Source organism: Oncorhynchus clarkii, chromosome 18 (genome assembly GCF_045791955.1).
Source record: "Oncorhynchus clarkii lewisi isolate Uvic-CL-2024 chromosome 18, UVic_Ocla_1.0, whole genome shotgun sequence".
NCBI lineage: Eukaryota > Metazoa > Chordata > Actinopteri > Salmoniformes > Salmonidae > Oncorhynchus > Oncorhynchus clarkii.
The window spans coordinates 34,573,583-34,588,887 of NC_092164.1; the positions used below are offsets into that span (position 1 = coordinate 34,573,583).

The 15,305-nt window shown below is 42.6% G+C and overlaps 1 protein-coding gene across 1 annotated transcript; it reads right to left on the bottom strand.

Annotated features, from left to right (window-relative positions):
* Positions 1–763: 763 nt before the first annotated feature.
* On the bottom strand, positions 764–11,611 carry LOC139373374 (sialidase-1-like). The gene is made up of 6 exons (XM_071113815.1): positions 11,222–11,611; positions 9,642–9,831; positions 7,089–7,351; positions 3,907–4,089; positions 3,303–3,522; positions 764–3,132 (listed from the first exon to the last, which is right to left on the bottom strand). The coding sequence occupies exons 1-6, from the start codon at positions 11,315–11,317 to the stop codon at positions 2,912–2,914; spliced, it is 1,173 nt and encodes a 390-aa protein (XP_070969916.1). The 5' UTR covers positions 11,318–11,611; the 3' UTR covers positions 764–2,911.
* Between the last annotated feature and the right edge of the window lie 3,694 nt (positions 11,612–15,305).

Below are 15,305 nucleotides of genomic sequence, written 5' to 3' on the forward strand. Positions count from 1 at the left end.
TCTGGGTAGCCAGGCAAGGTCTATGCACTCTATATGAATGCAGTTTGATGTGGGTTACTTGAGGCCAGTGTGATATGGCAGACATTAGGCACACAACTAAGTACTACTACAACTCTATCTTTGTGTACAGGTTCAGCTCCCGAGCCTCCTCTATCTCACAACTGTGAAGCCATGAACAAGAGAACAGGGAAATGGGTTGACAATGACTGTGACCTACGGTGTTGCAATAATCCCTCAGGCAAAATGTTTTGCATGTATGCTAAATTAATTGACAATGTCTGTTTCTTCCCATTTCATTACTCCCACACTCAACCATCATCTTCTACTAATTCCACTTGTACTAAGGCTATATGAAAGCAAGAGTAATTTACAGTGTGTTTTACTGTTTCTTTAATGTCTGATTTGTGGTAAATGATTGACGCAATCATGGTTGTGTCTGGGTTGGGTAGTGCCGTCCAGGACTACATACGCACCCGGAGAGAGCAGTTCACATCCCCGTTCTTCCACCCACTTTCTGTGCTCTATATACTTCCCATCTGTCGATTCAACTTCAGAAAATACGATGCATTCAAGGTGAAAATAATTTCCCGTTCATTGTGGTTAATTTTCAAAGAACTTGTTTCATGTCTATGAATGCCAGTTTTATTTAGTATCTTCAATAATTATGAATTTTGTTCCCTCCCCATTATAAATTTGGCTTTAATGCCTAACACATAATACATTTTAGAAGACACTGTGATTCTACTATAAGATTCTGGCAACATTGTCATAAAGAAAAATATTTATATTACTTCTATAAAAGTGTGACAAACAAAATAGTTAAGGATATTTGCATTATTCTCTTTTCTAACCTTCTCTTACATTTTGTCTTACAGTGTACATTTGTGTACGATTTCTTTGTTCCAAAATCTCCATTTGAATCTAATGTTCACCCACACAGCATGAAACAGGGCGTGGCTAACAAAAATAATATTTCACATACTTTTCAGGGAAGTACAGGATACTTTTACATAATCTACAGACCCAGGGGATATCCCAAAACATTACAAGAGGCTTAATACAATTGTAATATCTGGAACAATTTTAACAGTATGTTTCCACACAGTGTGGCTCAATTGCTGCTCAGTTCTCACATTTTTTCCACAAATTGTACAGTATCTAAACGTACATATATTATATTAATACTCAGACACACATCACACCTCCTTTAAACACTATCAGAAAATCTTACCTGAAATATTAAAACCACAAATCTTAAAAAGGTCATCAACATAGGAAGCCCTTCTATTAAATGTACACACTTTCAGGAAAGGGAGGATAATAAAGGGTGTAAGATAGAGAATTAGCTTACAGTAAGAGAAGAATATATCCTAAATATAATACAAAATCAAGTGCACTTAAAAGACCATAACATTGGCAATTCAACTTGACACAATGAGTTCACATGCATCCAGATTCCTCAATACAAGGCAACAGTTTCTAACCAAAATCACTTTCGAATAAATGACCAATCAAATCCTTATGTGCAATTAACCAGATGCAGTGTCTTACCACTAGGAATCAAGGAAACAAGGAATCTATTTCATATCAGTATGTCAGCTTCACAGAAGGGTTCAGGAAGGTGAACTGAGGAAAACAACTACATCTGCTGTGGAGTGCGCTAGCTAGATGAGACTGGTCAAATCTGCTACAGCAACACTGAGTTGAAGTATTTGTGACACAATCACAGTTGATTATTATACTTTCAACTTATAGCACAAAATGGGTGAATGAAATTACAGATCCCTGGCACCATGCCTCGTAAAAACAACATCAAGTTGATGGTATTCAAACTATACATGTCCTATTGAGTCAATCATTTTACGAGTCAATTCACTTACATAAAACGGTCTCATCATACAAACATCTCTCACGTCAAAAGTTGGCAAGAACCATCCTTCAAAAAAAGGAAACCGTAAAAATTCCTTGACATTGTTAAAGTGCAACCATTCTGTTATGGACTGGGAGGCAGAGGGCTGGGAGCTGCATTTACTAGGCATTAAAATGTCTAAAGCTGTATTTTTACCTTTTTTTGCCATATGGAAATAGCAGTTGCAAGTCTTTCCCAATATTTTTATGGCTTGGTGACACATAACCCTCTAAATATTTTCCTTCCACCCATCTCTTTTATTTTGTGATGTGTGTGTGTGTGTGGACGGGGACAGGGGGGACGGGGGCAGACCCCCCCCCCCCTCTCAGCTATAGGAGCCTCAACAGAAAGGAAGCGTAGCTACACCAACATCCCACCAATCTTCAGTAAAGGACAAGACACCTGTGCTTGGACCATACTAATAACATGTATATTAGGCACCAAATGGAGGAAAACAGACTAAAACAGGGAGGGACTAGCTGAACTTCCCATTTCCTGTTGCAGAATGTTTTTGCTGCATTTTGCTGCGGTGTGCCCTAATGAAACCAACCCTGATATATTTAAAAGCCCACCTTAGGATAAAGTGGCACACAACTGTCATTATTGGTACAATAAAAACAGGAGTAGTTTGTATGTCTCCCTCCACCAATCAAAACAAAGTGGTGCTGCAAAGTCCCATGAGTCCTCCGTCCTGAGAGAATCTTCAACATCCCTTTCCCTCCCCGGCTGGAGGTAGAACCTGCTAACCACATATCTTGGATAAAAATCCAACCTAACCATAACCACTTAAGAGGATAAAAATATCTGGGCCTGTATTCAAAAAGTATCTGAATAAAAATGCTGATCTAGGATCAGGTCCCTGTCTATATAATCTAATTCATTATGATCTAAAAAAGGCTAAACTGATGCTAGTTCAGCACACCAAGACACTTTAAGAACACAGACCTCGGACCTGTGGTTAGAGGCAGAATCTACCTAGTCCCCCACCCCAGCTTTATTCTACTACCATCCACCGTAGAGGTGGATCTTGGCGAAGGAGATGGTCTCATCGTAGTCTTTGTGGCCTTTCTCGTAGATGACAAAGATGAACTTCCTGTCCTCTGCGCTGCCGCTCGTAAGTGACGTCATGCAGGAGTAGCCACTTGGGCCCGCCCAGATCTGGACAGTGTTCTTCTCCCACGATGTGCCATTGGTCAGAGACCAGCGCAGGGTTAGATTGATCCCTGGCACAAAGAGAGGAGAGAAAGAAAGCGAGAGGGACAGAAAGGTTGAGGGTGAAAAGACAACAAATAAAATAACTTTTTTTTAAATTTAAACTCAACACTAACCCCCTGTCCAACCCACTCGGTCTACCAGAGGGCCCCAATCCACACCCCTTTCCCATAGTCCTTACTGTGGGTACTGTCAGCTGGGTTGGTGAAGTACATCACGCCCTCCTTCTGCAGCGCCCCTGCTGCTACCGTTGGGTCTATCAGGATGGGGTCAAACACCAGCTGCTCCACAGGTAGAGTCTCGCCCCCGTCCAAGCTGCGCACCACCATGCGGCAGCGGCAGTGGTAGTTGTTCTGGTTGCGCACGTTGATGACGATGCTACCGTCCTCCATCTCTACAGGCTACAAAGGGGGGAAAGAGGCAGAGAGGAGTTTGATTGAGGAACTGAAGTCAGCCTGATTATTGGCTTTTAACAGAAAGCCTGTTTCTCAAGCACTTCTTATCACGGGATACTAATAGTTGTTAGTCAAATGAATCAATTTAAGTGGTCCTACAAGGATTAGCTACTGTATCTTTCCAATCTCTGATACAAAAAAAGTAGAGGAACTGCATTGTAATCAGTATACATCACTTTTGAACAAAAGCATCGGACTATAAAACTACTACCAGACTAGTAAAACTACAGACTAGTAAAACTCAAGGGTTGCCTAATAACTATATGGGCATTGTACTGTGTGGCATTGTTTCCAGTCCTTCCTACCTATTCCCTCCCTGGTTAGCTTTACCTGGCACTCGTCTGGGTTGAAGTCCAGGGCTTGTTTGGGCTGGTTGTAGGGGATGCTCTTCAGTGCGGCACCATTCTTCCAGTTTCGCCCGTGATCGTCACTCAGAATACAGAAGACCCCGTCACCCTCCAATGTGCCATGTCCACACACCACCAGACGCCCCTTGGCAGGAGGGTAGTGCTTCTGCAAGAGAGGACATGGAAAGACAGTCAAAAATAGTGTACTCATCAAAGCACAACAGTTCAATCGAAACAACTGACCTCGGTGCATTGACCCTAAGATTTATTACACACAATATAAGGGTTAGGGACGATAGAAATTGGGCTCATAAAGGAAAGAACATCCAGAATGACTAGCTAAATACTGGTGTGTCCAAATACACAGGCAGGTTAACAATAACTAAGCACTGCAGAGGTATTGAAAAAGAGAGTAGCTCATCACGGGAGACATGACTAAAACTTACTGAAAACACAAAAGTAGGCTACGTCAGCAATGGTATCACGAGGAAGGAAATAAGGAGCTCCCCTCATATAAGGGTAGAGATGACAAACAAATAAAGCAGGGGGAATTATATGAATTAAATGATATGCAGGGGTAAAAGACGGAACCGTCTGGTACTGAGTAGCAGTATAATAAATAGTGGGGGTACGCCATACCGGTAAAACATGAGCCTATCACAATAGTTAAAAGTTTTAAGAAAACTGTAGGTTATGTCACCATTTATCATTACAGCATTTCAGTCCCATGAAAAATTAGCAAAGAGACTTAAACTTGTGGAATACAAGTTTTTTTCTGTTTTAAGTTAATGTCACATGCAGTGAAATGCCTTTCTTGCAAGCTCTAACCACAACAATCCAGTAATCAATAACAGAAAAATTGAGAAATTGCCAAGAAACTGAAGATCTTGTACAATGCTGTGTACTACTCCCTTCACAGAACAGAGCCAACCGACTAACCAGAATAGAAAGAGTGGGAGGGCCCAGTGTACAACTGAACAAGAAGACATTAGAGTGTCTAGTTTAAGAAACACACGCCTCAAGTCCTCAACAGGCAGCGTCATTAAATTGTACCCGCAAAACACCAGTCTCAAAGTCAACAGTGAAGAGGCGACTCCAGGATTCTGGCCTTCTAGGCAGAGCCCCTCTTTCCAGTGTCTGTTCTTTTGCCCATCTTAATATTTTTAATGGCCAGTCTGAGATATGGCCTTTTCTTTGCAACTCTGCCTAGAAGGCCAGCATCCCGGATTCGCCTCCTCATTGTTGACGTTGAGACTGGTGTTTTGCGGGTACTATTTAATGAAGCTGTCAGTTGAAGATTTGTGAGGCATCGGTTTCTCAAACTAGACACTAATGTACTGGTACTCTTGCTCAGTTGTGCACCGGGGCCTCCCACTATCTATTCTGGTTAGAGCCAGTTTGCGCTGTTCTGTGAAGGGAGTAGTACACAGCATTGTACAAGATCTTCAGTTTCTTGGCAATTTCTCACATGGAATAGCCTTCATTTCTCAGAACAAGAATAACAATAAATAAACATTTAATTGAGCCTGTAATCGGACCAACAAATGCATCCGTTACGGATGTAGCGTTTCAATCGGTGACATCACTTGCTCTGAGACCTTGAAGTAGTGGTTCCCCTTGCTCTGCAAGGGCCGCGGCTTTTGTGGAGCGATGGGTAACGATGCTTCGTGGGTGACTGTTGTTGATGTGTGCAGAGGGTCCCTGGTTCGCGCCCGGGTATGGGCAAGGGGACGGTCTAACGTTATACTGTTACACTGATGCTCCAGATACTCAACTAGTCTAAAGAAAGACCGTTTTCCGCTGTGTCAACATGATCGCAAAAGGGTTTTCTAATAATCAATTAGCCATTTAAAATGATAACAATTAGCTAACACAATGTGCCATTGGAACACAGGAGTGATGAGTGCTGATAATGGGCCTCTGTACACATATGTAGATAATCCAGCTACAATAGTCATTTACAACATTAACAATATCTACACTGTATTTCTGATCAATTTGATGTTCTTTTAAAATGGACAAATGTGCTTTCCTTTCAAAAACAAGGACATTTAAGTGATCCCAAACTTTTGAACAGTAGTGTACGTGTGTTGGAGTATCAATGTGCGCAATGTGTAGGGGGCCCTGTGAGTGTGCATAGAGACAGTGTAAAGATAAGAATAAAATACAAAGGTCAACTCAGATACTCTGTTTAGCCATTTTGTTATTTCTTTAGTTAGCTATTCAGCAGTCTTATGACATGGGGATAGGAGCTGTTCTGGAGGCTGTTGGTGTAACACTTGATGTACCGGTACCGCTTGCCATGCGGAAGCAGAGAGAACAGCTTGGGTGGTTCGAGTCTTTAAAGATTTAACCAATACGCTCCAAAATGCGATGTGGTTCAACAATAACAAACGTTTTTCGAAGGCAGAGATTAGTGGCCGAGATCGAGACTTGTGCAGGCCTAATGAATGACATAACACTTATTGGATATCTGTAAGTGATGTCTCTTTGCATTTATCAAATGGCACTGTATGGATGCCAGAACTATTCCAATTGTTATCGGAGTAGCCTAATGGTTGGAATAGTAACTGAAGACTGGAAACTGTCTGTAAGCCTATTATAAAATGTTAGCTCCTGCACAATTCAGTGTTCCTCGCAGTAAAATGATAGTCCAAAATATAATAACAATTTGGTCTAGGGAACAGGAGTGGAAAAATATTATACATTTTTTCAGCACCTTGAGAGAATGGGATTGCGCGCTTAAGGACCTGACCATTGAGGCTTAAACATTTTTTTTCCCCACACCCAATCATTTAGCCGTCCCTGAGTAACGTGCGCAGGTAGTCTTCATGAGCCATTGAAGTAATTGTTTGACAATCAGATGGAAACTGGTTGTGTTTATGCCACATTAAAAAAAGGTAGGCACGTACATTTTAAAAGTGAAAACGACAAATCTTTACTATTAGGCCCATAGAGATCCTATTAAATGAATAGGGATTCTATATGTCATTGGATGATTAGGCCCATAAAAAAAGATTGTGAAAAGCACATGCACACACAGGAGGTCCCCGTACTGGGATGAAATTTAAATCTACTTTCACCCAATTAGATACATTGAGAGAGAGAGAGAGATATAAGGGGAGATGAAGAGAAGTATCAAAGCCATGGACGGTGGTGACCCACCTGAATGCCAAAGCCAGGCCCGGGGGCGAAGTTCTTAACCCCTAGCTGGACCGAGAGGTTCCTTGGTGGGCTCCAGCTGAGACCGTCATCCATGCTCTCCACCAACATAATACTGGCAGGGTCACACTGGTACTGGTGGAAGCACATCGAGTAGATCAGCAGCACAGAGCCAGTCTCCTCATCCACCACCACAGAACCCAGGTTCAGCCCGTCAACCAAGTAGCCATCATCCAATATGAAGGAGGTGGGAGACCACGTGGCACCTAGTGTGGAGGGGAAGTATAGAAGGAGAGCGGAGGAGGAAAGTATTTGTCGTAAGTGCTGTAAAATACAGTGCAGTCGGAAAGTATTCAGACCACTCCCCTTTTCCACATTTTGTTACGTTACAGGCTTATTCTAAAATGAATGAAATAGTTTGTTTCCTTCATCAAGCCTAGAGTCTTCTTGGGTATGACACAACAAGCTTGACACACCTGTATTTGGGGAGTTTCTCCCATTCTTCGCTGCAGATCCTCTCAAGCTCTGTCGGGTTGGATGTGGAGCGTCACTGCACATCTATTTTCAGGTCTCTCCAGAGATGTTCGATCGCATTCAAGTCCGGGCTCTGGCTGGGCCACTCAAGAATATTCAGAGTCTTGTCCCGAAGCCACTCCTGCGTTGTCTTGGCTGTGTGCGCTTAGGGTCATTGTCATGTTGGAAGATGAACCTTCACCCCAGCCTGAGGTCCTGAGCGCTCTGGAGCAGGATTTCATCAAGGATCTCCCTGTACTTTGCTCCGTTCATCTTTCCCTCGATCCTGACTGGTCTCAGTCCCTGCCGCTGAAAAATATCCCCACGGCATGATGCTTCATCGTAGGGATGGTGCCAGGTTTCCTCCAGACGTGTCGCCTGGCATTCAGGCCAGAGAGTTCAATCTTGGTTTCATCAGACAAGAGAATCTTGTTTCTCGTGGTCTGAGAGTCCTTTAGGTGCCCTTTGGCAATCTCCAAGCGGGCTGTCATGTGCCTTTTACTGGGGAGTGGCTTCCGTCTGGCCACTCTATCGTAAAGGCCTGATTGGTGGATAGCTGCAGAGAAGGTTGTCCTCTGGATGGTTCTCCCATCTCCACAGAGGAACTCTTGAGCTCTGTCAGAGTGACCATCGGGTTCTTGGTCACCTCCTAGACCAAGGCCCCTCTCCCCCAATTGCTCCGTTTGGTCAGGTAGCCAGCTCTAAGAAGAGTCTTGGCGGCTCCAAACGTATTCCATTTAAAAATGGAGGGCACTGTGTTCTTGGGGCCCTTCAATGCTGCAGACAGATCTGGTAAAGGGTACCAAAACATGTGCCTCGACAATCCTGTCTCGGAGTTCTATTCCTTAGACCTCATGGCTTGGTTTTTGCTCTGACATGCACTGCCAACTGTGGCACCTTATATAGACAGGTGTGTGCCTTTCCAAATCATGTCCAATCAATTGAATTTCCCAAGTTGTAAAAACATCAAGGATGATCAATAGAAACAAGACGCACCTGAGCTCAATTTCAAGTCTCATAGCAAAGGGTCTGAATACTTTTGTAAATAAGGTATCATTTGCAAAAAGTTCTAAAAACATGTTTTCCCTTTGATTAAACAATTTTATAATAAGGCTGTAGCGTAACAAAATGTGGGAAAGAGGTGTGAATACTTTCCGAATGCACTGGAGTGAAGATGAGCCAAAACAAAGCAAAGTCGATTCAAATGCGAGTGTGAAGTTTGTCCTGTCCATCTGTAACAGGAATATTTAAGATGACTAAAGTTCAAATTTAAATTTAGAGTGAACAATGTTTAGCATATTTGGAGTGTCTGTAATAAACAATTTCCAGTGTCCCATTGGATTATTCTCATATCTGTTGGTAGTGATTGATATCAGACAGGCGGTACAAGGACACTGATTATTCACTGTTGTATTGATGACATTCTTTGAATACTACGTGATTCTGTATCAGCTGGCAAAGGGACTGCATTTTGTTTGGACTTCCTACAAGCCTCTCAGACGGGTGTTAAAGCCCCATTGCAGTAAAAAAAAAAAAAAACTTAATTTTCTGTGTTATATATAATATATTTAAACAATAGGAACAGTAGGAATAATACTGTGAAATTACGAACATGATCAAGCCCTTTTCGTGTAAGAGCTGTTTAAACAAAATATTTTATTCTTATCTTTACACTGTCTCTATGCACACTCACAGGGCCCTACACATTGCACACATTGATACTCCAACACACGTACACTACCGTTCAAAAGTTTGGGATCACTTAAATGTCCTTGTTTTTGAAAGGAAAGCACATTTGTCCATTTTAAAAGATCAAATTGATCAGAAATACAGTGTAGATAGTTAATGTTGTAAATTACTATTGTAGCTGGATTATCTACATTTGTGTACAGAGGCCAATTATCAGCACTCATCACTCCTGTGTTCCAATGGCACATTGTAATAAACCCCCCCCCCCCCCCCCCCATTGATCATCAGATATCATATTAAAAACTGCAAACATTTGTCCATTCGTCTGTCTGCTCGCCCTGATGGCCTGCCTACCTCGGTCTGTGGAGCGTCGCATGGCAAGGAACTTGGCCCCCACATCATTGGCAGAGTTCTTCCGGGCCTCAGCGAAGGCCAGCAGACTGCCCTTGGGGGTAAAGGAGAGCAGTGGGATCCGGTAGGTGCCCACCTCCCCTGCCCCGCCACTCACCCACAGCAACTGCTCATCATAAACCAGGGGTTTAATCTGGGAGAAAGAAAGAGGGAATCTCAATTTGGCTCATTGCTTGGCATAAGCAGCCACTTGCCAGGTTAGGCCAGGTAAAAATGAGTGTGCAGAAAGCAAACCTCCGAGTTCCATCTTGGAAGAAGCTTGGATTTTAGCCAACAAGAATGGCTGAAAGTGACAATTGTAAAAAGAAAGCATTTGACAGTAACAACATTTACACGCACACAGTATTCTGGATTGTAGCTCATATCCTACCTAAGGTCTTATTAGGGAGACACTGTTTACATGCACCTTTGATATCCCGTATACAAATATCCCTGTATTCATGAATAAACAGAATATTCCTAATTTAAGTTAAGTTAAAGTTAAATGTAACTGAAATATGGACAGTCTGTAAGTCTATAACTAATAAATAATAGCGAAAATGATTTATGCAAGCAGACAGTTATTCAACCACATAAAATATGCACCCAAGAAGAACTGAAGTATTATCAGAAATGTGTTTCATCGTTTTCTCAGCTTTTCAATTGGGGCGGCAGGTAGTCTAGGGCCAGTAACCTAAAGATTGCTGTTTCGAATCCCCAAGCTGACAAGGTAAAAACTGTCGTTCTGCCCTGAACAAGGCAGTTACCCCACTGATCCCCGGTAGGCCGTCATTGTAAATAAGAATGTGTTCTTAACGGACTTACCTAGTTAAATTTTTTTAAATTGATGACATTTGGGCATTTTGCACAGGACCAATGTTGACTATTTTAGAGTTATTGCGTTCTCTCCGGTCCCTAAACGAATCAGACAACTTTACAGGTGTTAACTAGATAATTAATGCGTTCATTCTATCGATGTAAGACATTATTCTGGTGAGCACAAATTTATTTAGTCTCCTCTGGCAACAGGTTAAGACAAAAGAGAATTTGCAACTATAGTTGATATACAAAATGGCCTACAATGTCGGAAATGAATTATAAGCAGAAACTTGTCTAAATGAGTTGTCAAAGTAGCCAGGTTATACGGTCCAGTAGCCTACGGAGTATCAGCTAAAATCAATGATGGAATTATGGTGGATCGAACTAGCCATGTTTTTAAAGTGATTTGACAATCTTATGAAAACAATCACACAACACTCATGATAACACGTGTTATTCTTGTTCACATATGCCACCAATTCAGCAAGTGAACGTATGTGCTATTATAATTATACTCTGAAGACATAGGACGGATGACTACATTTTGAAGTGCTAACTTCATTGTACCCAAAATCATTATACTGTTATGCTTTCTTGCAGTGAACAATCTACAACATATGTACATCTCGCAAAGCTGTGCAGAATTATGCAGACTGTAAAATACATTCATAGATAGTTAAAACAGGAAGACAACCCATGACTGAAAAACCGGTCAAGTTTCTTACCTGGACAAAAGAGGTGCATAGACACGGAGATAGCACAACCGAGAAAAGCACTGCGAGTCGGCTTTGTAGCCCCATCAAACCAGCCGTTGCAACCATGCTGGTAACTCAGTTCCGTATTCTCTCGGCTCTTTGACAAAGAAAGTTGTGATACTGTGGAATGAAGGCAAAACAATTGCTACACTGTAGAACCACAGAGTTTCTAAAACCAGAGACGAGAATCCCGTGAACCTAGATTCGAACCGTCTTAAGTAAGTCGAACATTTTATTGCTCCAACCTCGTGAAAGTTACAAACGGACACATTTTCGTCAAAAAGTAACGTCTAACGTCCTTAGTAGCGCAGGCAGCAACAGCCACACTCAATGAAACTCTAAACACCGCGGTCATATGACTGAGATGGGCGGTCACATGATGAACCCGTCATACACTGAAAATAAATCAATAAAACTGGGAAGGGACATGTTGCCACCGACACAAAGTCAAAATTGTGTATATCGTAAAAATTCATGAAAACAAACAATATAGGTTTTTACCTTAATTAAGTTAAGGTTAGCAGTGTGGTTACGGTTAGGGTTTGGTTTAAAATCTAATTTGAATAGATACATTTTCGAAATAGGCCTGGTTTATGACTGTGGGCCTTGCTATGTGGGATACTTGGGGCGTCTATCCGGGATTCTACCCCATTGAAGTTCACATTTTAAGGGTTAGGGTTCGGTAAGGGTTATTTTAACCACTTGAATAATTTATTTGCATACACTGCAAATAGACATATAAACCCACCAGACGCCACTATGGGTTTCTTCTTGTTTTGTTTTTGTTGTTGTTTGTTTTTTGGGTTTCTTCACGGTACCCAATCCAAAAACAGATTTAATGCGTCACTCAATTATGTATAGTGCAATGCTCTGCCACCAGAGGTTACTCAGGCAAAAGCAAGTTTAGATTTTAAAAAACGGGATATTGGTGTGCATGTGAACGTGTATGTAAAAGTGAGCCTGAGGGGTGGGTGACAATGAGGTACCGGAACAGCATAAAAAAATCACACTTTTATAATAAAGCATTGCATGCATTATCATCGCTTTTGAGTACTGGCATTAGAGCAGTGGTGGGGATGGTTGCAGAAGTTGCACAACATTGAGTACATTTGTTGTAGCCTAGAGTCCTGGAAAATTTGGCCTTTTATAAATGGATTTCATGCTAATTCTCCATCATTGTAGATGACTGGAGACTTTCACAGAATCTTTTTAAGTGTTTTTTTATGAACCATTATTTAACTAGGCAAGTCAGTTAAGAACAAATTCTTATTTACAATGACGGCCTACCCCGGCCAAACCCTAACCCGGACGACACTGGGCCAATTGTGCCCCACCCTATTGGACTCCCAATCACTGCCGGTTGTGATACAGTCTGGAATCAAACCAGGGTCTGTAGTGACACCTCTAGCACTGTGATGTGCTGCCTTGACCTCTGCGCCACTCAGGAGCCCTAAAATAATACCTCACAAATGACAGGCTACTTTGACACTGACAAACTGAGAATCTGAGAACAATAAAAACAGCATAGGAAGGCCAAGAATATGTACAATATGAGAAGGAAATTATAGTCCTAAAAAACTTTTCCTGTTTCACTGACTCACCCAATGATGTGCAGCTCACTCAGCGGCCTATTTGGAAGTTGGTAACTTGGTAACATACAGACAAATTCATATTTTATTTTCAGCAGGATCCATTTGCTTTCCAACCTGTGTTTTCCAACAACAGTCACCCACGAAGCATCGTTACCCATCGCTCCACAAAAGCCGCGGCCCAGGCCTCCCGGGTGGCGCAGTGGTTAAGGGCGCTGTACTGCAGCGCCAGCTGTGCCATCAGAGTCCCTGGGTTCGTGCCCAGGCTCTGTCGTAACCGACCGTGACCGGGAGGTCCGTGGGGCGACGCACTGCACAATTGGCCTAGCGTCGTCGTCCGGGTTAGGGAGGGCTTGGTCGGTAGGGATGTCCTTGTCTCATCGCGCACCAGCGACTCCTGTGGCGGGCCGGGCGCAGTGCGCGCTAACCAAGGTTGCCAGGTGCAGCACATTGGTGCGGCTGGCTTCCGGGTTGGATGCGCGCTGTGTTAAGAAGCAGTACGGCTGGCTGGGTTGTGTATCAGAGGACGCATGACTTTCAACCTTCGTCTCTCCCGAGCCCGTACGGGAGTTGTAGCGATGAGACAAGATAGTAGCTACTACAACAATTGGATACCACGAAATTGGGGAGAAAAAGCGGTAAAAATTAAAAAATATTTTAAAAAAATTAAAAAGCCGCTACTTCAAGGTCTCAGAGCAAGTGCAAGTGACGCGCACCGCTAACTAAGCTAGCCGTTTCACATCCGTTACAGCTGCATGCTGTTCACTGACAGATTTGCCACACGTTCCCGACTTTAGGCATACCTTGTGATTTGGCTACACACAATCCAATCTAAGCTATTTTTTTTAAATTAGCCATTGATCCTCTGTGCAATGTTGGAGAGATGCGAGTTGCCGGCTCATGTCTATAACAGCACAGAGAGGGAGAGAGATCATAGAAAGTGAATCTCATTTTAGTTCTGTGAGAGATACCGGTGTGCTTCTCTCTCTCACCACATCAATGGTTGGTCTATATAAGCAACAATGTTGCGCAAACCATAAACCTGGGATGGCACAACATTCTTAGAATATCAGGCATGTTTTCACATTAGGTTTTTTAAAGGGCATGACAATGACAGAGGAATAAAAATGGAATTACTATGATTGATTTTATTAGGAGTTTTACATTGCAAACAGTGAAAAGGATTGTTCATGCCACAAGATGTATGGGTTCAGGAATGAAAGAGTACCAAACTGAGAGGTGCCACGGCTCAAATGAATCACTGGCGATAGCTGATGGGGATCTTAATAAACTAAACTAAACCAGCATACCAGCATAACCTGGTCACCGGCATCACCAGCTTGACCAACTAGTCGGCCATCCTAACCAGCTAGACCATGCTGGTCAGACCAGCTTGACCAGCTACACCATTCTGGTCAACCACCATAACCAGCTAGACCATGCTGGTTATACCAGCTAGACCATGCTGGTCAGACCAGCTTGACCAGCATCCGACCAATGCGGTTTGTGTCTGAACATTCAGAGAGCTCTACTTTCTCCTCCAAAGCTGTTGCTAAGTGATCATTTACGCCTCCACATTGTTCTCTAGATGTTTATTCCCGATAGTTATCAAAACCTATAAACACAGACTTGGAAACACATTATCCTGAATGCTAATCAACAAAACTGTCTGGTAAATTCGCTGCACTGTTTTTCTTGTTTACAGTGAGTCATTTCAAAGGGAATTGTCGGAGGCGCTCTCTCTTGTTACATCACCAACATTTCGAGAATAAAGGCACTACTGTGGCAGCTGTTCAAAAAATATGGCTCATTTCTGCTGTTTTTTTAGCAGGGTTGGCCTTGGTTATATTTTTATATAAGCCTATTGCACATTTTTATTATTTTGTATATTTTTTTACTTAACCTTTATTTAACTAGGCAAGTCAGTTAAGAACGTAGTCTTATTTACAATGACGGCCTACCAAAAGGCAAAAGGACTCCTGCGGGGTCGGTGGCATAGGACAAAACACACATCAAGACAAGAGAGACAACACAACACTACATAAAGAGAGGCCTAAGATAACATAGCATGGCAGCAACACATGACAACACAGCATGGTAACAACACAACATGAAAACAACATGGTAGCAACACAACATGGCAGCAGTACAACACGGTACAAACATTATTGGGCACAGACAACAGCACAAAGGGCAAGAAGGTAGTGTCACGACTCCCACCGAAGGTGGCTCCCCTGCCTGTTCAGGCGGTGCTCGGAGGTCGTAGTCGCTGGTCTACTAGCCGCCGGTCTACTAGCCGCCACCGATCCCTTTTTCCTTTTCTGTTAGTTTAGTCTTATTAGTTGCACCTGTTCCTTTTGTGTCTCTTGATTTTTGGTCTATTTAAGCCTGTTAGGCCCGCTTAGGTTTGTGCTGGATTATTTGTGTTCTCTGTCGGTTGTGGATGTGTTTTCATTGTTCTCCGG